We start from the raw sequence: 26,570 nt of genomic DNA, 5'->3' as shown, positions 1-26,570 counted from the left end.
CCCAGGCTGGAGTGCAGTGGCGCCATCTCGGCTCACTGCAAACTCCGCGTCCTGGGTTCATGCCATTCTCCTGCCTCAGCCTCCCAAGTAGCTGGGACTACAGGCGCCCACCACCATGCCCGGCTAACTTTTTTGTATTTTTTAGTAGAGACGGGGTTTCACCATGTTAGCCAGGATGGTCTCGATCTCCTGACCTCATGATCTGCCCGCCTTGGCCTCCCAAAGTGCTGGGATTACAGGTGTGAGCCACCGCGCCCGGCGCTGGGGATTTTTTAAATCTTCAGTATCAATTCCAATCTTGTAGTTGGGGTTGCCACATGCCATAATACATCGTTACTCTCCTATAAGCACAGGCAAGAAAGTTTGAGCAGGCACAAGAGAAATTTTGGATTGAATTACCAATAGTTGCTTACTAACCAAAAGTTGAGAGCCACTGGGGCTGACAGCCATGCTCCAAATAGGTCCTCCAAAGACATCCACAGCATACTTGATGTTTAATGCCTGTAAATCATACTCCATAATCTCGCCATTGAGTCCAGCACTAAAGAGTCGCTGTCCTTCTGCCCAGCACAGAGCTTCTGTAGCCCGAGACTCATGACCTGGGAAAAACTGCAGAAACACCATAACTTCTCAACATTCCCACAAATTCATCAGGTACCAGTACTGAGTGGTAACAGGCAACATGGCAAAAACAACTTCCCCATAAATAACTAGTGTGGAGTTTTGTGCTCTCAGATCATGCCTACTGACATTTTCATTTCTTCAGCTCAAATTCTAACTAGTTTTATACAGTTAAATTTGTTTCTTTTACTAGGACTAGTTCAGCAAAACATTTTCAGCAGAAAAGGTTTAAATTGCACTCCAGCCTGGGCAACAGAGGGAGACACAGTCTCTACAAAAAATATAAAAAGTAGCCAGGTGTGGTGGCACACACTTACGGTCCCAGCTACTATGGAGGTTGACAGGGTAGGATTGTTTGAGCCTGGGAGGCAGAGGCTGCAGTGAGCCTTGGTCTCCCAAAGTCCTTGGATTATAGGCGTGAGCCACTGCACCCAACCCAAAAGTTTTCATATCTATCAAGGCATTTTATTCTTAGACCTGCTTGACAAAAAAGGAACTAAGTATAACTTTTCCTATTTCTTTTCTTTTCTTTTTTTTTTTTTTTTTTTGAGATGGAGTCTTGCTCTATTGTCCAGGATGGAGTGCAGTGGCGCGATCTTGGCTCACTGCAAGCTCCGCCTCCCGGGTTCACACCATTCTCCTGCCTCAGCCTCCCAATTAGCTGGGACTACAGGCGCCCACCACCAAGCCCGGCTAATTTTTTTTTTTTTTTTTTTTTTTTGCATTTTTAGCAGAAACGGGGTTTCACCGTGTTAGCCAGGATGGTCTTGATCTCCTGACCTCGTGATCCGCCTGCCTCGGCCTCCCAAAGTGCTGCGATTACAGGCGTGAGCCACCACGCCCAGCTCTAATTTTTCCTATTTCAACTTGAGAAGGCCAAGATACATACTGGTTAAGTGGGTTGCCAAAAGTGCCAAAGTCAATTGCATGAGGTGAATGAAGGTCTCCTTACTCCTAGCTCATATGTTCATATTCTTTTCACTTTTTTGTTTTTCGGAGATGGAGGTTTGCTCTTGTTGCCCAGACTGAAGTGCAACGGCACAATCTCAGCTCACCGCAACCTCCGCCTCCCGGGTTCAAGCGATTCTCCTGCCTCAGCATCCTGAGTAGCTGGGATTACAGGCATGTGACATCATGTCCCGCTAGTTTTTTTGTATTTTTAGTAGAGACAGGGTTTCTCCATGTTGGTCAGGCTGGTTTTGAACTCCCAACCTCAGGTGATCTGCCCGCCTCGGCCTCCCAAAGTGCTGGGATTACAGGCATGAGTGAGCCACCACACCAGGCCCACTTTCATTTTTTTTTTTTTTGAGACAGGGTCTCATTTTGTCATCCAGACTGGAGTGCAGTGGCCCGATCTTGGCTCAGTGTAGCCTCCTAAGCTCAAGTGATCTGGCCGCCTCAACCCTCCAAATAGCTGGAACTATGGGCATACAACACCACACCTACCTAATTTATTATTATTTTTTTTTAGAGATGGGGTCTCACTATGTTGCCCAGGGTGGTCTGCACTCCTGGGCTCAGGTGATCCGCCTGCCCTGGCTTCCCAAAGTGCTGGGGTTACAGGTGTGAGCCACTGTGCCCTAAAGTTTTCACTTTAACATACTAATTTTTTCTTGCTCTGAGAGTCACTGACAGAGGTAAGCAATCATATCTAGTAGGAAAAGGAATACAAGGAAAGCAGGAAACTAGCCTGAGTTAATTAATTGTTGAAAAATAAAACAGATGAAGGAGAAAAGAAAATAAGGAACACTAGGCAAGGAATGGTTGACTTAACTATTCAACAAACATTTACTAAGCAGTGGCTTTGTACGAAGCACTTGATAAATGGTGGGAATGCAGATGTGATTATCACTGACATGGTTCCTTTCTCACAAAACTGGAAGTTCTGCATGGAAGACATTAAACAAACACACAAAGTGTATAGTTATAACTGTTATAAATGACAAACAGAAAAATCACAATATAGCCATGACTGTTAAAAAAAAAAAAAAAAACAATAAAAGAAAATCAGTATGGCATGGTGACTCACACCTGTAATCTCAGCATTTTGGGAGACTGAGGTGGGCAGATCACTTGAGGTCAGGAGTTCGAGACCAGGCTGGCCAACGTGGTGAAACCTCGTCTCTATAAAAATAAAAAAAAATTAGGTGGGCGTGGTGGTGCACACCTGTAATCCCAGCAACTTGGGAGGCTGAGGCAGGAGAGGGAGGCGGAGCTTGCAGTGAGCCAAGACCACGCCACTGCACTCCAGGCTGGGTGGCAGAGTGAGACTCTGTCTCCAAAAAAAAAAAAAGAAAAAGAAAAAGAAAGAAAATCACAGGATGCAATAAGCACACACCATCATATGTTCTTCATACCACAGAATGTAACCCATTTGTGGTGGGCCTGTAGTTTTTAAATTCTGATTAGTTCTTCAGGGGTGAGCTCAGTAAATCATCCCTTTCCACACTTCCTAAACCCACCTCTCAGGGAAGGCAATTCTCTATTAAGGTTCTATGCCTGTGTTTCAATTTATCGTATTTATTTTACAGGCTGGAGACTGTACACTTACGTTTCTCCCACTGGTCTTTGAGCTCCGTAAAGGTAGGGCCTCTGACATCTGTCTCAGTACCCAGTATTTGCCACTCATTCACCGAGAAACATTTACAGAATGCCTAAATTCCAGGTACCAGGCTGCTGGGCACTGAATTCACTCATTTTCCCATCTACTCATTTACATCACAGTACCCAGTACATAACAGTCATTCAACATGTACTAAGATGTTGCACCCGAAATTACTAGTCAGTGACCTTGGAGGGGAGAAGAAAAAGGACTAATAGACCTCCGCATACACCCAAAGGACATTTTACCTAATTTTAAATCTCCTTTACTCCCAAATGTAGACATGTAGATCTACATCCTCTCAGACAGATGAACTTTGGAATCCACCTTCCTGCCAACAGTCACCAAAAAGTTTCTGATATTAAAATGTGTTATCATTTTTTTCTGAATTGACAATGAAACAGTACTGACACTCCCAGCAGGAAATGTTGCTTACCAAAGCTGCAATGGTGTTGAGACTGATATACCAACAATTTCCCTTCCTGTGGCCAAAATATCCAGCAAACCTCAGTTTCCAATGACAGGCAGTGAGATGACACATTTCTAGGTAGGACCCTTCTAATCAACATTACACAGATTGAAACTGAGCTTCTCTCATCAGTTAGACAGGAGATCTCAGAAGTTCGGTAGTTCTAAACAACTTCAGAGGGGCTAGGAAGTCACTCTATTAGTTTGATTATAAAAGACAAGTTTCTTGAACTTCAGAAGAAATTAACATCAAAACACCATATCAGACTCCCAAATGACTTACTTTCTCCTGAAAGTAGTTTGCTGACAAGTTATAAACTTCCACAGTGCCATCTGTTCGTGAAACAGCCAATCTGTTTGACTGGTTATTGTAAGCCACACAGCGGATTCCTGATGGAACATAATTAAAGAAACGTACTCGATGGACCTTAAATTCACCCATTCCTGCGGGGGGAAAAGAGAGTCATTATTGTTAAATGTTAACTGCAGTATGTCACGTATAGTATTCAGTTCCTTAATATCACTGTTCTGGATAGCAGGCTCCAACATCTCCCTGAAGTTCATTTCCAAATAGCTACTAACAATGCCCCCCATCCCCAAGAATTGCTTAATCTTCAAAAGCTCAGGATGGTTTGAATAACAAGGAGGCTTCAGCAAAAAATCAAAAAGGGTCCTACTCCATAGCTCCAGAATTCCAATCTCGGGGCGCCTAGGAATCCGCATTTTAGCAAGCATTTCTCCTCAACTCTATTGCTAAGTTTGCAAACAAGAGACCTAAACTGAGGTCGTGACAGTAAGGCTGATGGGGCAGGCAGAACCGAGCTCCTCTTGAGGAAGAAGCGACAGGGTTTGACTTACTCTGGCTGCCTGGTCTGACGTCTGTCACTTACCCTACCCAGTCCCCCCGACGCCGGCCAACATACGTACTGGGCCAGAGTAGAGACCCGGTCTTGTTCGCCCCTCACTCGTCTAGCTTCAAGGTTAGGAACCCGCAGAAAGAGCAGGCGCGTTCGGCAGGGCCAGAGCGCCTGGGGCGCGCGCGGTCTTTGCCTCCCCTTCCTTCTCCCAGGGTCTACAGAGTAGCCCCCACCCAGCCTCGGGACAAGGAGACCCTCGGGACAAGGAGATCAGCCGGACGCCGACCCTGGGCCGGCCCACCATGTAAGACTCCCAGCTCTCGCAGCCGCTTCCCACGCCCCTTCCCCAACTCACCAGCTGCCGCACGCTCCCCTTCCCGGCGCTCGCCTCTCTCCGCCCCGGCCCCACGTGCGCGCGCGCTCTCAGGCTCTGCCCCGGAAGTGCTCCTGGCGCATAGTCGGAAGTGCGCAGGCAGTGCTCGCGGCGGCGGCGACGGCGGCGGGAGGTTCGGTTGTCGCCCGTTGGCCGCGCGGCGCCGCGCTCGGCGGCCGCCATTGCAGGTCAGGCCGCGGGCGGGGGGCATGGGAGGCCGCGGGGAGCGAGGGCCGAGCCGGGGATGGGGGCGAGGGCGCGAGGGAGCGGGAAGCTAGGGAGCCGGGGTCGGGCGGGGCGCGCGGCTCGGAGAGAAGAATGGCGAGCCGAGGGGCGGGGAGCTCGGGCGGGGGAGGGGTGGCTGGGAAGGGGGAGGGTGGCGGGAGGGCGGCGCGGAGATGGGGGCGAGCCCGGAGGGGCCCCCGGGGTGGGAGGGCCGGGAGTTTGGTGGAAGGGAGCGGTGTGGAGACGGGAGGCGGAGGGAAGGAAGGGAGCGAGCGGGGAGGAGCGTGAGAAGGGCGGAAAGGGTGGCCGAGCGCGGGCGGAGGACGGAGAAGGGGGCGGCGCGGGCCGGAACCTCGAGGTACGTGCGGGAAGGGGTTCTTCCCGGGGTTGGGAGGGAGCCCAGCCCGCTATGCTTGCGGGAGCGGAGTAGAACTGGAACCCAGGAAGTAGCGGGAATAGCAGAAAGGGGAGTTCGGGGTGGGGGGAAGGACCGTGAGGTTTTGTTCCAGGGAACATTTGTAATCGTGGAGTAGGGAGGCTTCTGGGAGGGGTAATTGGGAGGGTGGTTGGAGAGTCATTCCAGGTTCTTTTGTGGATGGGAAGCCGTAGAGATGAGTGGGATGGGGTCCTGGAGGGGCGGAGTACTTGAGAACCGGGAACAATTTGGAGAACGAGGGTGGTAGAGAAAGGACGTTTAAAGAGTAATCTTTGGGAGGAGGGTGAACGGTTTGGAAGACCACTCCGGTGGGTGGTGTGGAGGAAGGCGGTTTAAAGAATAGTTTCCCTGGGAGGCAGGAAAAGGGGTTAAAACAGCTTGTAATTTAGAGGGGGGTGGAGAAGAGGGGGGAAGCGGATTGAGAAGTCCCAGAAAGTGGGTGGGACTAGAAATAGGAAGTGTTTGTAGCTCTAGCAGAAAGGGTGGGAGGGGGCCGAGAGGGAGTGGGTGGAGAAGATGGGGGTGGGTGGGAGGAAGAGGATAGAGGGAGACTCCACGCCGGGCTGGAAAGGAAAGGGTTTGGGGGAATACAAGGGTCCGTAGCATTAAGAGGAGGACAGGCTAAGATGGGGCTGCAGAGTAGCAGAAGATGGAGAAAACTGCAGTAACTCAGATCGACTGAAGCCATCTTTTCCACCCATTGCTACAAATACCAGTAATTGATTCCCTCCAACGTGGGAATCCTAAAATGTGATGGGAAGTATCACGTGTATGCATAGCATCCACATAAGTTTTTGAACACACTCTTCACTAATGTAAAGTTTGGAAGCATTCAATTCCACCAACCCTCCATAAGCCCCCTTTTGGAGGGGAGCAAGCTTCTCATTTGGAAACAGGATTTTAGACTTAGTGACATAAGCCTTTCAAGAGACAAGATCCCCTTCAAAAGTATAGACCTGTCCCCTTCAGTCACAAAACCACGATAACACTACAAATAAAAACCATCTGTGTTCAGTTGTATGTGAAACGTTCAGAGTTGTTCACTTGGTGGAAAGGCACATAGTCATTGTATTAGAGAAATTACCTTCCAGAACTTAATCCCTGAAGCAGTTTGGTGAACCACAACTGCCGTGTTTGAATTCTTCTACTGTTATGAAGACTTGATTTTATTCTGATGACCTGCTGCTTTCGTAGAATGCTTTAGTCCATTATAAACATTAATATGCTAATACAGTAGTATTAAGACATTCTATTGGATGAATACTAAGAAAATGCCACCTTCCTCTGGGAAATCAATAGCTTGACCCTGAAGGTTTACCGTGTGTTAGACAATGTGCTAAAAGCTTTACATTCATTACTTGTTCTTGCAACAGCCTTTCGAAATAGGCGTTTGTGCTCAATTTGTTTAGGAAAACTTGTGAGGTTAAACTACCCACTGTCACATACGGGATAGGTGACAAAATCACAGAATCCAGGTCTGTATGACAAGTGAATGCTTCACTATATCCCTAAACAAAGTATCCACCCTGGGATCAAAAAACAAAAGCTCAATAAATGCCAACTGTTGGCTTAGCAAAAAATACAAAATTGTGAATATTTACACTCAAAGAATTAAGTGATTTCACCCCAGTTTAGAAAAGAATGTTTAAGGGTTGAGAATTTAAAGCCTTGGTTTCCTGTCTTAAAAAGTACAAAATGAAACAATTTCTAAAATATTGTTTAGCTTTATTAAAATTTAGTTATTTGTATTGAGGTTAAATCATTGAGTCAAAGCCTCTTTTTTTGCTCTAAGCCATATGTTCGGTTTAATTGGGTACACACTTTCTTCTGCCACATTTTATTTTGAAGGATTTTGAGGATCATTGCTCAGGCTGTTCTGTTCTCTGTAAGACAGTAATCTTAATAATTTAATATTTAACAATTCAGAGACCAGAGGATAAGAATTAAATTTTGTGGAAGATTAAAATGAATACTTGACAAAGAATGTCCTCTATTCACTTACTTTCACACTCGGGAGCAGAGGTGTAGGGTAAAGCTTTGTGTTCTAGAGGTGGCATTGAGTAGTTTTTTCTAAAAGTTTCAAAAACTGAAACATCTCAATTGGCTATGATAAAAAGCAAGCTTCTTGTTTGTTTTTAACTGCCTGCCCCACAGATACAATAGTTACTTGGGTGGCTAGTTGCAGCGTCTTTCCATAGGTTACTTATTTGCCATTTTGTAAGAGATGCTGTGAGAACGAGGCTAATATTTGTAAAGTAAGGGAAGTTCTCACACAGAGGTGCTTTACAAGAGGGGACTATGTGAGAACTGCAAGAGGGGCAAGATTGTGGAGGGGTTAGGGTTCATATACCAGCTCTCCACCTAAGTAGCTGTGTGACCAGTTAACATTTAGCTTCTCTAAGCCTGTTTCCTCATTTATGAAATGGGAGTGAGAAGACCATGCTAAAAATCATAGGGTGTTAGGGTGAAATAAGAGGATCTAGATAAGTGTTTGAACAAAGCTAGCTATATGAGAAATGAAGCTTTTTGTATTATAAAAATAATGTTCTGCCTGGACTTTTATTTCTTTTTTTTTTTTTTTGAGACGGAGCCTGTGTTGCCCAGGCTGGAGTGCAGTGGCATGATATCGGCTTACTGCAGCCGCCACCTCCTGGGTTCACGCCATTCTCCTGCCTCATCCTCCCGAGTAGCTGGGACTATAGGCACCTGCCACCACGTGTGGCTAATTTTTTGTATTTTTAGTGGAGACAGGGTTTCACTGTGTTAGCCAGGATGGTCTCAATCTCCTGACCTCGTGATCCACCCACCTCGGCCTCCCAGAGTGCTGGGATTACAGGCTTGAGCCACCGCACCCAGCCTCTGCCTGGACTTTTCTTAAGAAATCGTGGTGGTGCTTTGATTTACCAGTTTTATTTGTTTTGTTTTAGTTTGTTTTTTGAGATGGAATCTTGCTTTGTCGCCCAGGCTGGAGTGCAGTGGCGTGGTCTCGGCTCACTGTAACTGCCGCCTCCCAGGTTCAAGTGATTCTCCTGCCTCAGCCTCCTGAGTAGCTGGGATTACAGGTGCATGCCACCACGCCTGACTAATTTTTGTATTTTTCGTAGAGATGGGGTTTCACCATGTTGGTCGGGCTGATTTCGGACTCCCAAAGTGCTGGGATTATAGGCATGAGCCACCGCGCCCGGCAGGTTTTTTATAATAGTAGTTACTAACTTCAAAAGAGAGAAGCCAAATGCTGGTTAAATAAGGTATATCCCAGAGTGGTCTGATGACAGCCAAAGCTTTTTGGTTTGGGGTAGGATTCCCATTGTGGGTCTGGATTGATTCTTTGAATGCTGGTGCCTTTTTAAGGGGAAAAAAGTTTCCTTTACTGAGATAAAGTCATTTGACTAACAGGAATACAGAATTTATGTATTGTTTAGTTCATTTAGCTGTGTGAAGGCCCGTAAAGATCAAGAAGAAAACTTTCCCCCCTCATGAGAATGGGGACAGGATATATAATTTATTGCAGGGAGAGTTGGTTTTCTTTATACCTTTTTATCTCTTCAAGGCTACACATGAGTTGTGGCCTGTGAGACTGATACCACACTGTAATATAATGAATTTAAATCTTTTTGAAAAGTGATATCACAGAAGTCTCTCCCCAGCTCTGCAGTTAACCTTGTCAACCTGGAATTACTGTTCCTAACGAAAGACATGTCAGTCCTAGCCAAATCTGGGGTTGAACTCTGCTCTTAAGAGAGAGTTGGCTGGGCGCAGTGGCTAACGCCTGTAATCCCAGCACTTTGGGAGGCCGAGGCGGGTGGATCATGAGGTCGGGAGTTCAAGACCAGTCTGACCTTTATGGTGAAACCCCATCTCTACTAGAAATACAAAAATTAGCAGGGCGTGGTGACAGGTGCCTGTAATCCCAGCTACCCGGGAGGCTGAGGCAAGAGTATCGCTTGAACCTGGGCAGCAGAGGTTGCAGTGAGCCAAGATTGTGCCACTACACTCCTGCTTGGGTGACAGAGTGAGGCTCTATCTCAAAAAAAGAGAGAAAGTTGACCGGGCATGGTGGCTCACACCTGTAATCCCAACACTTTGGGAGGCCAAGGTGGGCAGATCACTTGAGGTCAGGAGTTCAAGACCAGCCTGGCCAACATGGTGAAACCCTGTCTCTACTAAAAATACAAAAATAAGCTGGGTGTGGTGGCGGGCACACGTAGTCTCAGCTACTTGGGAGGCTGAGGCAGGAGAATCACTTGAACCTGGGAGGCAGAGGTTGCAATGAGCTGAGATCAAGCAACTGCACTCCAACCTGGGCAACAGAGGGAGATTCCGTGTCACAAAAAAAAAGAAAAAAAAAGTTACTGGGAGAGTTCTTCCACTGACTCCCTTTTAGTTTCTTGACATCATGTATAGTGTATTCATCAAACTGTGCCTTCAGATGCTCTTGATAGAGCTGCAATTTCTAAACAAGCCACATCTTAGAACAAACAACTAGAAATTGCTCTAGTTGTTTCAGTGTTGCTGGAATGAATTGAGACTGAAGACAGACATACTCTTATACAGATAATTTCCATTGTTATGCTTGTTATTTCTAATAGGGATTTATTTGTATTATACTTCTTCCCCACCTCTTTTTCCTACTCTGTCTACTCTCAAGGGGATGGGGGCACACTGGGTTGCATGTTCTCATATGCTTTTTTTTTTTTTTGAGACGGAGTTTCTCTCTTTGTTGCCCAGGCTGGAGTGCAGTGGCGCGATCTTGGCTCAGTGCAACCTCCGCCTCCCAGGTTCAAGCAATTTTCCTGTCTCAGCCTCCTGAGTAGCTGGGACTACAGGCGCCCACTGCCACGCCTGGCTAATTTTTGTATTTTTAGTAGAGATGGGGTTTCACCATGTTGGCGTCAAATTCCTGACCTCCGGTGATCCGCCCGCTTCGGCCTCCCAAAGTGCTGGGATCATAGGCATGAGCCACCGCGCCCAGCCTCATGCTGTTTAATCAGTTCCACACTGAATGAAGTACATGCTCCTTGCTACCTCCATCAGGTGTGTGCTCAGGGAAGTACTCAGGTATCCCTACCTACTGTGCCCTACAAACAGTTGCGTAGAGTAGAATCTGAAGGAGCAAGAAAAGAAATCATGGAATTCAGGTGTTACAGGATATTTTAAAGTGCTAAAGTAGAATTTTAAAATTCATAAAATTTAATGAATTTTAAAATTCCTCTACATTCCTGACTAGTACATTCGTGACCAGTAAATACTACATTCCTGACTAGTAAATACTAGTATTACAAATACTAGTCAATGTACTATATTCCTGACTAGTAAATACGCCCATGTGTGTATAAATTACCTAACTGTAGCCAGAGCAGTCCGTGAGTTCTTGTGAACTAAACTCTTAGAAGCTGGGCTCGAACTTCATTTCTACATACATCTGCAGCATCCCAGTAGTTCTAGGATAAGATAAGTTTTTACCAGCCTGAGTATGGCGCTAAGATGCTGAGGCCTATGGGCCACAGAACTATTTGCAGGAGCATTGCTGGATGTCTGGTAATGCCATAGAAGTACACAGGCAGAACCTCCTACATCAGTGTATAAAGGTGTGCAGTCTTACTGAGGCATGGGGGATTGGTATGCAAGTAACAGCTGTGCCATCCCAGCAACAGTGGTTTTCCACACCGTTGTTGTGAATTCCTCTTCTAACAGGAGACTGTCCAGGAAATGGAGAATGCACTGAAAATATTTCTGCATTTTTCTCAAGCACATGGTCACAGTGCTTGACGATTGATTTTGGTTGTCAGTAGGCTCTGTCTCCTTCCCCGCCTTGATCTTCCTGGAATATACTGTGTACCTATGTGAACACCTTATCGCTTTTCTAAAACCACCTGTGTTTTACTGTCACTTGTACCCATCCAGGAAAATAATACTCCATCATCATCAAAAGCACATTTGCAAGAACCCTTCTCTCTCTGTCTGTATTATTGAGCCTTTTTTGATTTGTGGCTAAAATACACCATTCCTTAAGTTATAGTCAAAATGATGGATCAAAAGGCTGATTATCTTATCTCACTGTCTTAAAAAAACAGCCCGTCTCAGTAGAGCTTGGAGTCTTTAAACCACCTTAGCATGTGTTATATTTGGTCTTTGCAGTAGTTTAATAGGACATAATCTAGGTGTCATAGTCATAAAGAGCTCTACACTTACAGGCAGGAGAGCTGAATTTAGGTCTTCTGATTTTAAACTTTATCCTTCTTCAAGAAACCTTATAAAAGGATTTTAAAAGTGCTTTTAGTTCTGTTGACAGTAGTGGTGGGGCCTCTTTGGGAAATGTTTGGGTTCTGAGCTTGTGTATTACCCCTTTTCCAGTGGTCGCACAACCTGTGCTGGTGCAGAAGGTCTGACTCAATTCAAGGATGCTCTCCTGAATCTATATTGACCTTCTGACCAGCTCTTGCGTGTACTTGATGCCTGCCTGATGCCTTGATTCCTTTTTGTTCTCATTAATACTTTCTTTTCCTTTGGGAAGGCAGAGTTGTGTAGTGATTATGAGTGTAGATAGTCAGACATGGCACAGATTTCTACTCTATCACATAGCAGCTGTGTGTGTCCAACATATAAGCAAGTGACTTAATCTCTGTATGCCTCAGTAGCCTCATCTCCAAAATAGGAATAAATACCTATATCATAGACTTGTTATGATGGTTGAATGAGAAACCACCAATATATGTACACAGTAAAAATTCCACAGTAAAAATTCAAAACATGTTAGCTGCTACTTATATTTGAATTTAAAAAGTCTAGTGAGTTGGCCGGGCGCAGTGGCTCACACCTGTAATCCCAGCACTTTTGGAGGGCAAGGCGGGTGGATCACCCGAGGTCAGGAGTTTGAGACCAGCCTGACCAACATGGAGTAACCCTGTCTCTATTAAAAATACAAAATTAGCCAGGCATGGTGGCACATGCCTATAATCCCAGCTGCTCAGGAGGCTGAGGCATGAAAATTGCTTGAACCCAGGAGGTGGAGGTGGTGGTGAGCTGACATCATGCCATTGGGCTCCAGCCTGGGCAACAGGAGTGAAACTTCCTCTCAAAAAAAGTCTAGTGAGTTGACCAATTTCATGTTGCTGCCAGTGTTTGGTGCTCTAGGAGTAGAGTCATGCTATAAGGCTGGAGATCCAAAAGGAAGATTAACATACTAGTAAAGAAATCTCAAGCTTGCACAGTGTCTCACGCCTGTAATCCCAACACTTTGGGAGGCTGAGGTGGGAGGTTCCCTGGAGCTTAGGAGTTTGGAACCAACCTGGGCAACATAGTAAGACCCCCGTCTCTTAAAGAAATCTGCTGGGCACGGTGGCTTGCTCCTGCAATCCCAGTACTTTGGGAGGCTGAGGCGGCTGGATCACCTCAGGTCAGAAGTTCGAGACCAGCCTGGCCGACATGGCAAAACTCCGTCTCTACTAAAAATACAGAAATTAGCCCAGCATGGTGGCGCGTGCCTGTAATCCCAGGTACTCAGGAGGCTGAGGCAGAAGAATCACTTGAACCTAGAAGGTGGAGGTTGTGGTGAGCCAAGATCATGCCACTGCACTGTAGCCTGGGCGACAGAGTGAGACTCCATCTCAAAAAGAAAAAAAATCTGCTTAACATTTTAATTGGGTGTTTGCTAAGCTTGAGCACAATTTTAATACCTATTAACTTTCCATACTACAGTTGGTAAACATTGAACTAATAACCTTCCACTAAACTCCATATATACATTGACAGTACTTAGCCAGAAGCTGTAGTTTTGTCTCCTCTCCCATCAACCCCCGATGAATCTATCCTTCGCAGAAAGTGAAGCCAATTGTCTTTAGGCAAAAATGTCCAGTTCTTGTAAAGTACTCCAAATTTGCCACCAGGTGGTGCTGCTGTTGTATATAATGAAAGCATATATATACATTTTTTTTCTTTGAGACAGTTGCTCTCTTGCCCAGGCTGGAGTGCAGTGGTGTGATCTCAGCTCACTGCAACCTCTATCTCCCAGGTTCTAGTGATTCTCATGCCTCAGCCTCCCAAGTAGGTGGGACTGCAGGCATGCGCCACCACACCCAGCTAATTTTTTGTGTTTTTGGTAGAGACAGGATTTCACCATGTTGACCAGGCTGGTCTGAAACTCCTGTTCTCAGGTGATCCGCTCACCTCAGCCTCCCAAAGTGCTGGGATTGCAGGCGTGAGCTACTGCTCCCAGCCAAAGTCGGTTATCTAAGTATCAGGATATTTTCATATCTAAGTGAAAGGTGGTCAACGCTTTTGATAAGAATCACATCAGAAGTCAGCTTACCATTCACTAAAGATGTTTGGAGGACTTTTTCAGTTCCCTTGGCTTACTTTATTTTTTGAGACAGTCTCACTCTGTTGCCCAGGGTAGAGTGCAGTGGAGCAATCTTGGCTCACTGTAACCTTTGCCTTTCAGAGTTCAAGCGATTCTCTTACCTCAACCTGCCGAATAGTTGGGATTATGGGCACCTGCCGCCACACCCGGCTAATTTTTGTATTTTTGGTAGAGACGGGGTTTCACCATGTTGGCCAGGCTGGTCTCAAACTCCTGACAGCAAGTGACCCAACTGCCTCAGCCTCCCAAAGTGCTGAGATTACAGGCCTGAGACACTGCACCTGGCCCCCTTGGCTTTATTTTTAAAGAGAGACCCCTTGAACCTTGAAAACCAAGGAGGTAGACTTGAAGCTTGTATCATTACCAAAGAAAAAAGTAAAATCTTAAGAAACTCTATAGGCTTTTTAAAGAAACATGCAGAGTAGGAAATAGACTACCCTAGGCTGGGTACAGTGGCTCATACCTGTAATCCGAACACTTTGAGAAGCTGAGGTAGGAGGATCACTTAAGCCCAGGAAGTAAAGGCTTCAGTGAGCTGTGATCTTGCCACTGCTCTCCATCCTGAGCAACAGAGTAAGACCCTGTCTCAAAAGAAGAAAAGAGGTCGGGCGCGGTGGCTGAAGCCTATAATCCCAGCACTTTTAAGAGGCCAAAGCGGGTGGATCGTGCAGTCAGGAGATCAAGGCTGGGTGTGGTGGCTTACACCTGTAATCCCAGCACTTTGGGAGGCTGAGGTGGGTGGATCACCTGAGGTCAGGAGTTTGAGACCAGCCTGGCTAAGATGGTGAAACCCCATCTCTACTAAAAATACAAAAATGAGGTGTGGTGGTTCACACCTGTAATCCTAACACTGGGAGACCAAAGTGGGTGGATCACCTGAGGTCAGGAGTTTGAGACCAGCCTGGCCAACATGGTGAAACCCCATCTCTACTAAAAATAATTAGCCAGGCATGGGGGTTGTATTCCTTAATCCCAGCTGCTCGGGAGGCTGAAGCACGAGAATCGCTTGAACCTGGGAGGTGGAGGTTGCAGTGACCTGAGATCACGCCACTGCACTCCAGCCTGGGTGACAGAGCGAGACTCCCTCTCAAAAAAAAAAAATTAGCTGGGTGTGGTGGCGGGCGCCTGTAATCCCAGCTACTCAGGAGGCTGAGGCAGGAAGAATGCTTGAATCCGGGAAGCAGAGCTTGTAGTGAGCCGAGATTGCGCCACTGCACTCCAGATCTGGTGACAAAGCGAGACTTGGTCTCAAAAAAAAAAAGAAAAAAAAATCCTTGAGAAAGGCACATTAGCATAGTGAGCAAGAGTATGGTCTTTGCAGTGTTATGTCTTAGGTTCATATCATCATTGCTTTAGTAGCTATGTGATCTTGATTACTTTTGCACATACAGTTGACCATTGGTGATCTTAAGCAACCTTATATGTACGATATTGGTAAAAGAACACTTCCCACTTACAGCATTGTTAGAGGAACAAGATAAAATGTGTCTAAAGCACTTAGAAAATTACTTAGCACACAGTAAGTAATATTAGTTGTTGGCCAGGCATGGTGGCTGACGCCTGTAATCCCAGCACTTTGGGAGGCCAAGGCGGGTGAATCACAAGGTCAGGAGTTCGAGACCAGCCTGGCCAACATGGTGAAACCCCATCTCTACTAAAAATACAAAAATTTAGCTGGCCATAGTGGCAGGTGCCTGTATTCCCAGCTACTCGGGAGGCTGAGGCAGGAGAATCTATTGAACCCGGGAGGTGGAGGTTGCATTAGTTGTCATTATTATCCTAAATCTCTTTTTCTTTTTTCTGTACAGCTTGTTTTCACTTGCTTTTTTAAAGACAGAAGGCTCATGGTGCAAATTGTTGTTTCCAGGTGAGTACATTTTGAGATTTTCAAATTTGGCTTGAAATGATGAGGGCTATAGAGGTGTGGCGTGTGTCTGGAAGAATCAGGTTCCTCAGGTGCATCTTGCACAAATCCTTGCCTTCTGATCTCTAGTTCAGTGCCTACCACTGCCCAATTTCCCAAGAACTTGATCCAACGAAGAGGTCCTTTGGGCCTCGAATGGTGGTGTGAGGACACTATTTATCCTTCACCCCTCAAAAATATTGTAACCGCCAGCCCTTTGCTTGCAGTGCGAGGGCTGGAGGCCTGGCAGAATGGGTGCTGATGGAGCTACAGGGGGAGATCGAGGCTCGCTACAGCACTGGATTAGCTGGAAACCTCCTGGGAGACCTACATTACACCACTGAGGTGAGGGGGCTTTTCTTTCCCTGCCTAATGCCTCAGGAAAGCAAGCTACACCAAGGTGGTGCTCCCAGGACCCAGAGTGAGGACTGCCTCAGGTTTGTTATTCAAGGTCTAGCTAATCTGCGATGCTCTCTGCTTGTTCTCCCCCTACCTCTGCAGTAGCAGGGAAATTTAATTTTGGGGAATCTGGAAAGTTCACATTTCTGAAAGTGGAAATTATCTTATGTGGGGCTAGAAAGTAAAAATGGCACATGGGTGGGTGGTCCAGTGTGGCTGCTCCACAATGGCAGAGCCAAACCAGGGAGTGGCGGTGCCAGCAGAGCCTGCCAGGAGCAGCTTTAGGAGGCACCTGAGTGTCATGGCCTTGCCCCGAACCTCAGGAATCTCGTTCTTGTTCTGCCGAAGGGAACCCCTGTGCTGATCGTGGGCCATCACATCCTGTATGGGAAAATCATCCACCTGGAGAAACCTTTCGCAGTCCTTGTGAAACACACTCCTGGGAATCAGGACTGTGATGAGCTTGGCCACGAGATTGGCACCCGGTACCTGGTGACAGCACTCATCAAAGACAAGATCCTTTTCAAAACCCGCCCCAAGCCCATTATCACCAACGTCCCCAAGAAAGTATGAAAGAACCTCGGATTTTCCCTAGAGAGCGGCCAACTCCTTGGACTCGTGCTCCGCTGCCACCTCGAGGACGGCTCGACAGTTCCCTGGGACCACAGGGGGGTCCTGTTCTCAACACAGGCCACCCATTGGGTGTGAACTCGGATCCCTTCCTTATGGCGGCCGGTTCTCTTGGTGGAAATCTGGCCCCATTTCCAAGGAACCCATCTCCTTTTCCAGCTTCGTCAGGCTCATTGGCTTCAAATCCAGCACCTTTCCCAGCTGGTGCTCGTGACCCGAGTATGGCTTCTTTTCCAAGAGGGATGAATCCCACTGGCACAGGTGCAGTTTCTTTCCCAAGGCCTGGTGGCCTCTTGGGGCCAGGCCCAGGCCCCACCCTAAACCCTAGGACAGGGGCTCTGCCAGGCCCAGGGCCTCTGTCTAACCCCAGGTTAGGGGGTCTCCCAGGACCAGGTCCTATGTCCAACCCAAGGGCAGGTGGTCTCCTAGGAGCAGGTCCTGACCCTAGAAGTGGTGGTCCCATAGGCCCTGGATCTGGACCTAACCTGAGAGCAGGTGTTCTGTTGACCTCTGGGAATGGTCCTCCCAATCCTAGGCCAGTTGGCCTGGGCCCAGGACCAAACCCCAATCTGAGATCAGGCTTTTTAGGGACAAACCCTGCCCCCAGGTCAGGTGTGTTTCCAGGCCCAGGCCTTGGGCCCAACCCAAGACCAAGTGGCCTGGGCCCGGGCCCTAATCTAGATGCCAGAGCAGGTGGCCTCTTGGGCACAGGATCTGGTCTTAACTTAAGAATGGCTGGACCTCAAGGCCTCGATCTTGCCCCCATTCTAAGAGCAGCAGGTCTTTTAGGAGCAAATTCAGCTTCTTTCTCACAGGCTTCTGGAAACATGGGCACAAGCCCATCCTCCATGGCAAGAGTACCTGGGCCCATGGGCCCAAACTCAGGTCCTGGCTCTCGGGGAATTGGCCTTCCAGGGCCAAATCCATCTCCCATGTCAAGGGCTCCTGGCCCCATAGGCCCTAATTCAGCTCATTTCTCAAGGCCAGGTGGCCCCATGGGGGTAAATGCCAATTCCTTTCCCAGGGGAGCAGGTTCATCTGCCTTTTCTCAGTCTTCTGGCACATTGGCATCAAACCCAGCTACCTTCCAAAGGTCTGCTGGCCTCCAGGGCTCAAATCCAACCATTTTCCCAAGAGCCTCTGGGCCACTTGGCCCCAACCCAGCTAACTTCCCAAGGGCCACTGGCCTGCAGGGTCCAAGTCCAACTACCCTCCCAAGGTCTACTGGCCCATTAGGCCCTGGTCAAGTTACTTTCCCCAGGCCAGCTGCTGGGCATTTGGGCCCTTCTCCAGTTGGCCCTGTGGGTATCAACCCGGCTCCTTTCGCAAGGCCAACTGGGACCCTCAGTCTCAACCCAGCTTCCTTTCCAAGGATGAATGGCCCTGCAGGCAAGAGTTTCGTCCCATTTCCTAGAGTGGGGAGCCTCCCTGGCACTAACCCAGCTGCTTTCCCCAGACCAGGGGGTCCAATGGCTACAATGTACCCAAATGGAATGTTACCCCCTTAAACACCGTTTTCCCTCCAGGACCACCTTGGTTTCTAGGCACTGTGGTTCTCGGCAGGGGCTGTCTTAGGTAAAAGGGTAGTTGTGGAGCTACAGTCTGAAGAACATAGCTGGGGCTCAAGTTCAAATGAGCCATCTTTTTCCTCTGCGTTTTTCTTGACTGAAGGTGAGATGTTATTTGTGGCATGTGAACTGTGGCAGGTGGGAATAATCCTGGCCTTGAGAGAAAGGATCTCCAGCCTCCCAGAAGCCTGCTCTGCTTTCGTCCCACAGCTTTCTGCCCATTGTTTCTTACTAGTTTCTTGAATTGTTCTTGTGGACTTTTCCTCAGGGATACATTGGCCTGCAGGTCCCAGTTCACATGTAGTCCCCTGCTCACCATTGGAGAATCAGCTCACTGCTCTCTAGAAACGTGGCGTTGGTGAACGGACCATGCTTCCGTAGCTCTGAACTGGGCAGCTTGGACCTGGTCATCCTCTACTGCCATACATTTCGCTGGGGGCTTGAACACAGAACAGGGAGATGGACAACCACTTCAAAGACCTACTGAATGCAGTTTCTGCTTGACTGACTGGGCCTGCAGCTCCCTTCTCCTGGGACTTAGAGGTGGCCAGATTTAAGGCTCCTCTACTCATCCAACTCCCTCTTCACTGGTACTCCCAATCAAAGAACCTCAAAATTTAAACTGATGTGGATGGGAATATGCGAATTGGGGTGGGGGTGGGGGATGAAGGGAAGAAATCACTGTGCTTTGTTTAGCCTGGTGTGCAAGGATGGTTGGTGGTTTTCCTGCATTGTATCTTTTCTTACTGTTTCTTTAATAAATGGGATGAGAGGGCTGCTGGGATCACTGTGTTTTGTTACCTGTTTCTTAGGGAAGGAAGTTTGCTTTTCATTGTTTCAGCTTGGCTACAGTCTTACATCATGTTGGTTAAAATGCTTATGCTTCAAGAGGAAGCAAGCTTTGGTTTTTAGCCTTAGCAAGGGCCCATTCATCTGCCAGTTATTTCACCAAAGACCCTCTACACTAAAAGTGAAGCCCCCATGGTGTAGTTACCAGGATGGACCTTGTCCAGGTCTTGAGTCACACCTGACTAAACTTTGTATTTTAAGTCCCCTTTGGGAACTGGAATAAAGAGCTAGCTTTCATTAAGTACAAAGAAGTAGTAGTTCCGAGATAACCAGCATATGTGAGAATCTTTATTTTGACAAATAAGTGCAGTATAAAAAACTTGACCTGAAAATTAAAAAAAAAAAAAAGCAGGTAAAAATAAATATGTTTACAAATTATTGTAGAAACAATACAAAAGAGGATTAGAATTCTCAATGAGGAAAAACCAAAATGCGTCCAATTGTATAAAGGCTCTTCCCTTGCAAGAAACGGGGATAAAGCTGAAGACCCAGTTTGGTTTTGCTGCTGAAAAATGTACAAAATAACTTAGTAAAACCAGTCGAGGTCAAACGTTGTGAGCCCACTACCTGTACCTGCCTATTTTTGATTTGAGGAAAGTTGATGACCACAGTGCAAGGCAGAGCTGATGGTAGGATAGCCAGGAGAGCCTGACATCCCACATTAATCTTCAAGTAAATGCTGAAGAAAAACAAGCCCTTAGCGAAGTCTGAACTCTGCACTTGGCTGACCGGATTTCCTCCATTCTCATGCTCAAAATAGTTTACTTCTTGGCCAGCAGAACGATTGCCTGGATCAGCTGCCTTAGCAAATGCCTCCTGCCTTCCAGCCTTCATGGGTTGGGTCTGATGTCAACCAGCAGTCTTACCAGAAACTCGAGGTCTGTGTGATGTGGCAACTGTTAGCTACACCTGGAAACCCTTGAGTTCATAGGAGATGAAGGAAAGCACCAGGGTTTGCCCATCTGTGGCTCAGAGCACATCTTGTGTCTTTGTAGGAAGCACCTGGGTACACTTGAGGCTTGCCCTCTCCTCTGCTGTCCACCTCAGTGCTGGTTCTGCACGGGTTAGCTGGCCTCTGAGAAAGGACATTTGGAGGGCAAGCCAGCAACCCCTAAGTCAAAGGCTTAGTCAGGATCCCAGGTTTAAACTCCAACACCGAGAACAGCCTGGATTGCAAGTCACTAGAAAATGGCTTCCCTCATTCCCCAAAAGCAGCAGAGGGAAAACAGCCAAAAACAGCCTCAGGAGGCATGAGAGAGAAAGCAACCTTAGGATGTAGGAACCAGTTTCATCTCCTAGTTTGGTTTCTGGAAAGAAGCAAGCAAATGCAGTGACTGGCACAACTGGGCTGTAAGAATTGCCTGGAGAAGCCACTGAGGAGAATGGATGTTCTCAAAGATAACCATTTTGGATTTGAGAGTTCACTTTGGGAACACCGAAAAGCTTTCCATTAGAGATGATTGTCAAGAACAGTAGCCTGAAAGTCACACATGCTAACCCGGCTGCCAAGAAATCTGTCCAAGCAGCTCCAAGATTGTAGCCAATTTGATCAGAGGCTCCTCATAGTTCCCATATGTGCTGAGAACACGCTTGCATCCTGCTGAGGGTTCTATAAGAGCCCAGGCTCCACCCCAGTTGCCACCTTGAAAAACTTACCCATGATGATGAGGGTAGAAGAGGTGACTGCAGTGATACCTCAAAAAATATGCCTTCAAAGAAAGTGAAGTGAGGAGTGTGTCTTAGCCTCAGATCAGAGCTGAATTTGAGAGGAATTCAGGAGTATACAGGTTAAAATACCCAAGACTTCACTTCTTTTCTGAACATGTTGGGGCTTAATCTTTTTATCTCCCCAGCAGAGATCACAGACAAGCTAAGAACCCATCTAGACGTCTGAGCAATTTCCAGGTGGAACACCCAAGGCCTCTGTATAGCTTATGGCCTCCTTTAGCACCACCACAATCTCTTTGTTCCTCCTGGCACTTTCCTTTTTAATGTACACTTTTAAAAGCAGTTCAGTGCTAACTCCCTGCTGGTTTGGCGCATCCCTGGAATGTTGATGTGGAGTGGGATATCTCACATAAAGCACCATTCCTGGACCCTGTTTTCTGATGCCCAAAGATCAGGCTTCTGGGCCTTGTATCTCAGGCGCAATCTTATTGCATTGATGACTACTTAGGGGTGGGGTGGGGGTGACATACACTAACCGGCCCAGCTCGCTCAGTAGAAATTCTCCTGCCACCTCTGGTTGTGTTCACATGGGCTGGAAGAACCTCTTTCCACAGGTGGCCATCACTCAGGTACCTATCACAAGTTGCCACTGAATGGGACTTACTTGCTTTAGCGCACTTCTGAGTGCCCTCTGGAGCCCAGGGGGAGACTACTGCCTATGTGCAGATGCAAGCAGACAGGCAATGTGAAAACACAGAATCCCCTGCAGCCCTGCACCTGGGGGGATCAGTGTTGCCCCCTCTAAACAGAGCTGCCAGGCCATACTACATCACCATTCTTTGCATTTTAGATTTGTCCTTTGGACCATTAAGAGACTCAAACACAGCACTCCCTCCTCCCTCCCACCCCATCTTTTCTCTTCCATTCCCCTTCCCTCCCTTACCCATTGCACTTTACCCGCTCTGCTTGGGGGCCATGTCACACCTCAGCAAAAGCCAAGCTATACTGCTCCGGCTTCTTCCCACATCGCCGGGCGATGATGGCCAGATACAGCATGAGGAGGGCCACCCAGTAGCAGCCGTACAGGATAGCCCCAGAGACAAGGAAGGCTAGCTCCGTCTCACTGAACAGGTCCTGGCAATAAGCTGTGTAGGCCAGCCCTCCCAGGAGAACTGCCACCCAGATGGACACAGGGATGAGGCCGATGAAGTTCACCACAATGGTTTTTCGGCCAGAGGTGCCCCAGCCAGACTTGTTGATGGTAGCAATGGCAAAGATCTTGGCCGGCAGAAGGCTGGACATATAGAGGAGGGAGTAGAGGGACATGAAGATCATCTCTGCATTGCCCCGAAGGAAGCAGGCATAGGTGGCCTTGATAATGCCCACCAGCTGCACCGTCAGCAGGAAGAGGAGAATGTTCCAGATGCGGCCCCGGTAGAAAAGCTGTATGACCGTGGCGATGAGGAAGAAGGGGAAGAAACCTGTGACCACTGACTCGTAGGTCATCCAGAGGTGATGCTTATGGAACCACAGAGAGTTGTAGAGCCACTCCCGGAAGTAAGACTTGCTCCAGCGGGTTTGCTGGTTGAGCCACCGGAGGTACTTAGTGGGGGTCTCTGTGAGGCACTTGGAGCGCGCAGTATACTTAGTTCGGTAGCCAAGGCTCAGGACTCGGTTGGTGAGGTGCCGGTCATCCCCAAAGCTGCACTTGCTGCCTAGGAACTTCTGATGGTACCAGTCCTCCAGGAACTGCTGGAGGAGGCTGTTGCGGTACATGCCCAAGGGCCCGCTAATACACTGCACGCAGCCAAAGTAGGACTGGCAGGCCCGCTCTACGTTGAAGGCCATCCAGTACCGCACACTGCTCAGGAAGGAAATCCATGAGTCGTACTTGTTGAGGATCTGCAAGGGAATAGAGATGCTGGGCCTCCTCACCTAAGGATGCACGCCCGGAGGACAGACATCAGAGACCACGAGGCCTCCTTACCATGGCTTCTGTGCCCACTGCTCAGATTCCTGGCCATCGGTTCCTTTGGAGCTGGTAAACCTGAGGCTTAGAGGAGCTAACCACTTGCAATCACTGTCCCAAGCACCAGCTCTGCCTCCCCCTACTGTGTCATCTCATCTGCAGAGATTTTCTCCACTAAGTGGCTCTAGCAGTCAAAGCCACCTTCAGTCTCAGGAGGCAGCCTGTGGTGGTGGCAGAGAAGGGGGCTTGGGAAGAATGCAAGACACCACCACAGCCACCTGTTTGAGCTTTCTGTGGCTGGAAAGTAACTAGGGGACCTGGGAGGCTGCTTCAGTATCTCTGGCAGATTGGGCTCCTTATTCTTACCATATTGACCAGAGCTCTTCAGCCCATCCCCTAAGAGCAAGGGCTTCTCAAGGATCTGACTTGGGAGCTACTTGCTGCACCACCAGCCAAAAAGGAAGTACCTTCTAGGATGTACGGCCTCAAAATACTGTGCCCCTTCTGCAGTATAGACTCTTCTCCATACCTGTTAAGTGACTGCCCCTCATGTGGAAGAAGAGCAAGAAAGGGGTTGGGCAGCGAGGGAGATGAGCCCTTTGGTGTCAGTGAAAATGCCAGGAAAGAACCTCCCCACAAATACTAGAAAGTACCCATTTCCCAGGAGGCACACCCAGCTGGATTAGGAAACAGTCCAGACCCTCCCCCAGATAGCCCTGGTCTCATCTTACTTGGACATCTCCCCCGACTCCCCCTACTTGGGGATCCTCCTCCAGGACTCGAAGCATCTCGATGGTGCAGGCTGGATCCAGCACAGTGTCAGAGTCGCACACCTGCAGAGGGAGTGCGCCGTCAGCCCATTCTGACCTCAGGCCTGCACACCCACCCCCTACCCCACTGCCAGGCTGCTCAATGCCTGAGAGACATAACCCCTTCTCACGTGACTCACTTCCAGCCTCTAGCTAAGAGATCTGCGCTACCAGAAGGTGCCAGAGGTAAAATGAAAGTAAAAGTGTTCAGCTACCAGACTTGACAGCCACTAGGCTGAGAGGGAGAAACCCTGAAGACGGTAGGTGCCAGGCCTGGAAAGGAGACATGCTTAGCACTGGATGCAAAAGATTGCTCAGGGGTCATTTGGCAGAAGGGAAACATGTCACTGAAATCAGATGGCAGGCACAGTAGGGTAGCCCAGGACTAACAGGCTACATATGGCCTTAAGTGACCCCACAGAGTTAACCCCAGGGGTCCCCGCGTCAGCTTCTGACCCCTTGGACAACCCGCAGCCCAGTGGTGGTTACCAGACCACCTACTTACAGGCACCTCCATGAGACCAGTAGCAAGGCTGCTGGCCTCTGCACCCTCAACAGACTCCCTTGGCCGAGCCTCTCAGACCAGGGCACGGTATGGCTGAGGGCTCCCCCTGGAAGCTGCTCTGAATAGGCATGGAAGCTGCAGCAGCTGCCTCCAGGCAGACCCCAGGGCCAACTCTGCCCAGCTCTTAGGAGGCTTATGGCCTGATTCTAACAGGTGGTCCCATATGAGTTGAACCCAGGCCACTAGTTGCCCTAGTGGCTGACTCCTTTTCTGTTTTCTAAAAAATTACTGAAGTGGTACAAAGAATCCAGTAAGCATTGGCCAGAAGAACTGGTTTACAGACCTGATTCGCTCTGTGGTCACTGTTAGGAGAGCAACGAAGAAATCCACAGATAAACCAAAACCCTGTTCTGCAGAAGCCTAAAATCCTTGTAATAAAATTACTGAGTAAGATTCCTGCAGGAAAGGAGGCTGCTTTTGACACCACAACCACACCCGGCTTTCTCTATGTTGGAGGACAGGGTGGCAAGATAAGCAGTAGAAGGCTAAGGGGGAATCCGAACAGCCTTGGCACCAGGCTGAGTCCCTCATATGTGCTTCTTCCCACCTCCCCACCAGGCACATCCTTACATCCTGGTCCGTGCCTGGGAAGGGCCCAGGAAGCCTCAGGCCAGACTCACAGAGCCTCCTCCACTTACAGGCCAAGACTCCCAGGGCTGCTGCTGTTCTCACTGCTCCTCCCTGCCCCTGCGCTAGCCCATTCTTTATATGCTGCTTTGCTTCCTTCAGTCCTGGGAGGTCTTTCTAACTGAGCAAGGTTAGGGGAAGAAGAGCTCTCGTGCCGCCTGGGCTTCCCCACTGGCTGGGGCAGAGTTCTGCCTCAGAGAGAGAGATACCTCCCCAGCAGGCGGTTAGAAAACAGGCTGAGATCCAGCAAGCACTCACTAGCTCTGGCCCAAGGCAACCTTATGCAGTGATCCTGGAGCCGTAAAGAGACAGCTCAGGTGCGTGAGCCTGTTTGCTGATCTACCAGAACCCAGATGGCCAGGAAAGGGAGATGGGGTGGATTGGGTGCAGGTTAGATCCTATGCTTGAAGGGAATAGATGACAAAGTCACTGTGGCTTGAGCCTGTGCCAGGTCTCAAGGGCTCTTCCCTAAGCGTTTGGGTCCCCAGGAAAGTTTCATAAGGTCCCACGACCCCAAGTGAACTGCAGTCAAACACCCTGCTAGGCTCTCCTCACTCACTCCATGACTGAGGAGGTCCTGGGCCTAGGAAGCCAGAAAAAGATAAACTTATCAACCCTCACGCAGAGACAACTGTCAAAAAAGCCAGACACGCAATCTGAGTGAGCTAATTTTAGGTGGGTACACCAGAGAAAACTTAAATAGTATTAGAGGACTCAAAATGCTGTCACTCAACTGAGTTGGTACACAGGTGGGCTGGCAGGACAGCCGCTGTGCCTTCAAGCACTGAGGAAGTGATGGGCAGCACCCTACTCTGGCAGGCGTGGAGAAAGAGAACAGAGTCAGGAAGAGAGACAGCATGGATGCCATCAAGAATCCTGGCTTAGGCCGGGCACGGTGGCTCATGCCTGTAATCCCAGAACTTTGGGAGGCTGAGGCGGACTGGTCAGCTGAGGTCAGGAGTTCAAGACCAGCCTGACCAACATGGAGAAACCCTGTCTCTACCAAAAATACAAAAAGTAGCTGGGTGTCGGCCAGGCGCGGTGGCTCAAGCCTGTAATCCCAGCACTTTGGGAGGCCGAGACGGGCGGATCACGAGGTCAGGAGTTCGAGACCATCCTGGCTAACACGGTGAAACCCCGTCTCTACTAAATAATACAAAAAACTAGCCGGGCGAGGTGGCGGGCGCCTGTAGTCCCGGCTACTCGGGAGGCTGAGGCAGGAGAATGGCGTAAAAACCCGGGAGGCGGAGCTTGCAGTGAGCTGAGATCTGGCCACTGCACTCCACCCTGGGCGACACAGCGGGACTCCGTCTCAAAAAAAAAAAAAAAAAAAAAAAAGTAGCTGGGTGTCGTGGTGCATGCCTATAATCCCAGCTACTCTACTCAGGAGGCTGAGGCAGGAGAATCACTTAAACTTGGGAGGCGGAGGTTGCAGTGAGCCAAGATCATGCCACAGCACTCCAGCCTGGGCGACAGAGTGAAACTGTGTCTCACAAAAAAAAAAAAAAGGCCGGGCGCGGTGGCTCAAGCCTGTAATCCCAGCACTTTGGGAGGCCGAGACGGGCGGATCACAAGGTCAGGAGATCGAGACCAGCCTGGCTAATACGGTGAAACCCCGTCTCTACTAAAAAATACAAAAAAC

The 26,570-nt window shown here is 48.5% G+C and overlaps 4 protein-coding genes across 7 annotated transcripts in view; 2 read left to right on the top strand and 2 right to left on the bottom strand.

Annotated features, from left to right (window-relative positions):
* LOC105491362 (UTP4 small subunit processome component) overlaps nt 1-5,037 on the bottom strand; it is a 38,968-nt gene extending 33,931 nt beyond the window's left edge. Inside the window, exons 1-3 of the mRNA XM_071084825.1 lie at nt 4,904-5,037; nt 3,975-4,135; nt 418-609 (exon numbers count right to left, since the gene is read on the bottom strand). Of these exons, the coding sequence (XP_070940926.1) occupies nt 418-609; nt 3,975-4,133 (351 nt within the window). The 5' untranslated portion in view covers nt 4,134-4,135; nt 4,904-5,037. The remainder of the gene's footprint in view (nt 1-417; nt 610-3,974; nt 4,136-4,903) is intronic.
* LOC105491360 (chromosome transmission fidelity factor 8) lies at nt 5,036-16,816 on the top strand. Its single transcript, XM_011757700.2, has 4 exons — nt 5,036-5,109; nt 15,750-15,808; nt 16,072-16,189; nt 16,592-16,816. Exons 2-4 carry the CDS (start codon nt 15,786-15,788, stop codon nt 16,814-16,816), a joined length of 366 nt encoding a protein of 121 aa, XP_011756002.2. The 5' UTR covers nt 5,036-5,109; nt 15,750-15,785.
* LOC139355377 (DERPC proline and glycine rich nuclear protein) lies at nt 16,813-19,217 on the top strand. Its single transcript, XM_071084830.1, has 2 exons — nt 16,813-17,134; nt 18,710-19,217. The coding sequence occupies exons 1-2, from the start codon at nt 16,813-16,815 to the stop codon at nt 18,784-18,786; spliced, it is 399 nt and encodes a 132-aa protein (XP_070940931.1). The 3' UTR covers nt 18,787-19,217.
* A 338-nt stretch (nt 19,218-19,555) lies between these two features.
* LOC105480961 (hyaluronan synthase 3) overlaps nt 19,556-26,570 on the bottom strand; it is a 31,139-nt gene continuing 24,124 nt past the window's right edge. For all 4 annotated transcript variants that reach the window (XM_071084826.1, XM_071084829.1, XM_071084827.1 and 1 more), the window contains 2 exons: nt 23,659-23,760; nt 19,556-22,860 (listed from right to left, as the gene is read on the bottom strand). In XM_071084826.1, the coding sequence (XP_070940927.1) occupies nt 21,937-22,860; nt 23,659-23,760 (1,026 nt within the window). In that variant the 3' untranslated portion in view covers nt 19,556-21,936. The remainder of the gene's footprint in view (nt 22,861-23,658; nt 23,761-26,570) is intronic.

This window comes from Macaca nemestrina, chromosome 18 (assembly GCF_043159975.1).
Source record: "Macaca nemestrina isolate mMacNem1 chromosome 18, mMacNem.hap1, whole genome shotgun sequence".
In the NCBI taxonomy this organism is placed as follows: domain Eukaryota; kingdom Metazoa; phylum Chordata; class Mammalia; order Primates; family Cercopithecidae; genus Macaca; species Macaca nemestrina.
The sequence above is the reverse complement of the archived record's forward strand: the minus strand, read 5'-3'. Positions and strand labels throughout refer to the sequence as shown.

What these genes read in the sequence shown, in the direction of transcription:
- LOC139355377 (XM_071084830.1), top strand. Translation starts at nt 16,813, where the DNA reads ATGAAAGAACCTCGGATTTTCCCTAGAGAGCGGCCAACTCCTTGGACT. An exon ending in GATGAATCCCACTGGCACAG is followed by an intron (nt 17,135 to 18,709) that starts GTGCAGTTTCTT and finishes ACTTTTCCTCAG; the next exon opens with GGATACATTGGCCTGCAGGT.
- LOC105491360 (XM_011757700.2), top strand. Translation starts at nt 15,786, where the DNA reads ATGGTGCAAATTGTTGTTTCCAG. An exon ending in GTGCAAATTGTTGTTTCCAG is followed by an intron (nt 15,809 to 16,071) that starts GTGAGTACATTT and finishes CTTTGCTTGCAG; the next exon opens with TGCGAGGGCTGGAGGCCTGG. An exon ending in ACCTACATTACACCACTGAG is followed by an intron (nt 16,190 to 16,591) that starts GTGAGGGGGCTT and finishes GTTCTGCCGAAG; the next exon opens with GGAACCCCTGTGCTGATCGT.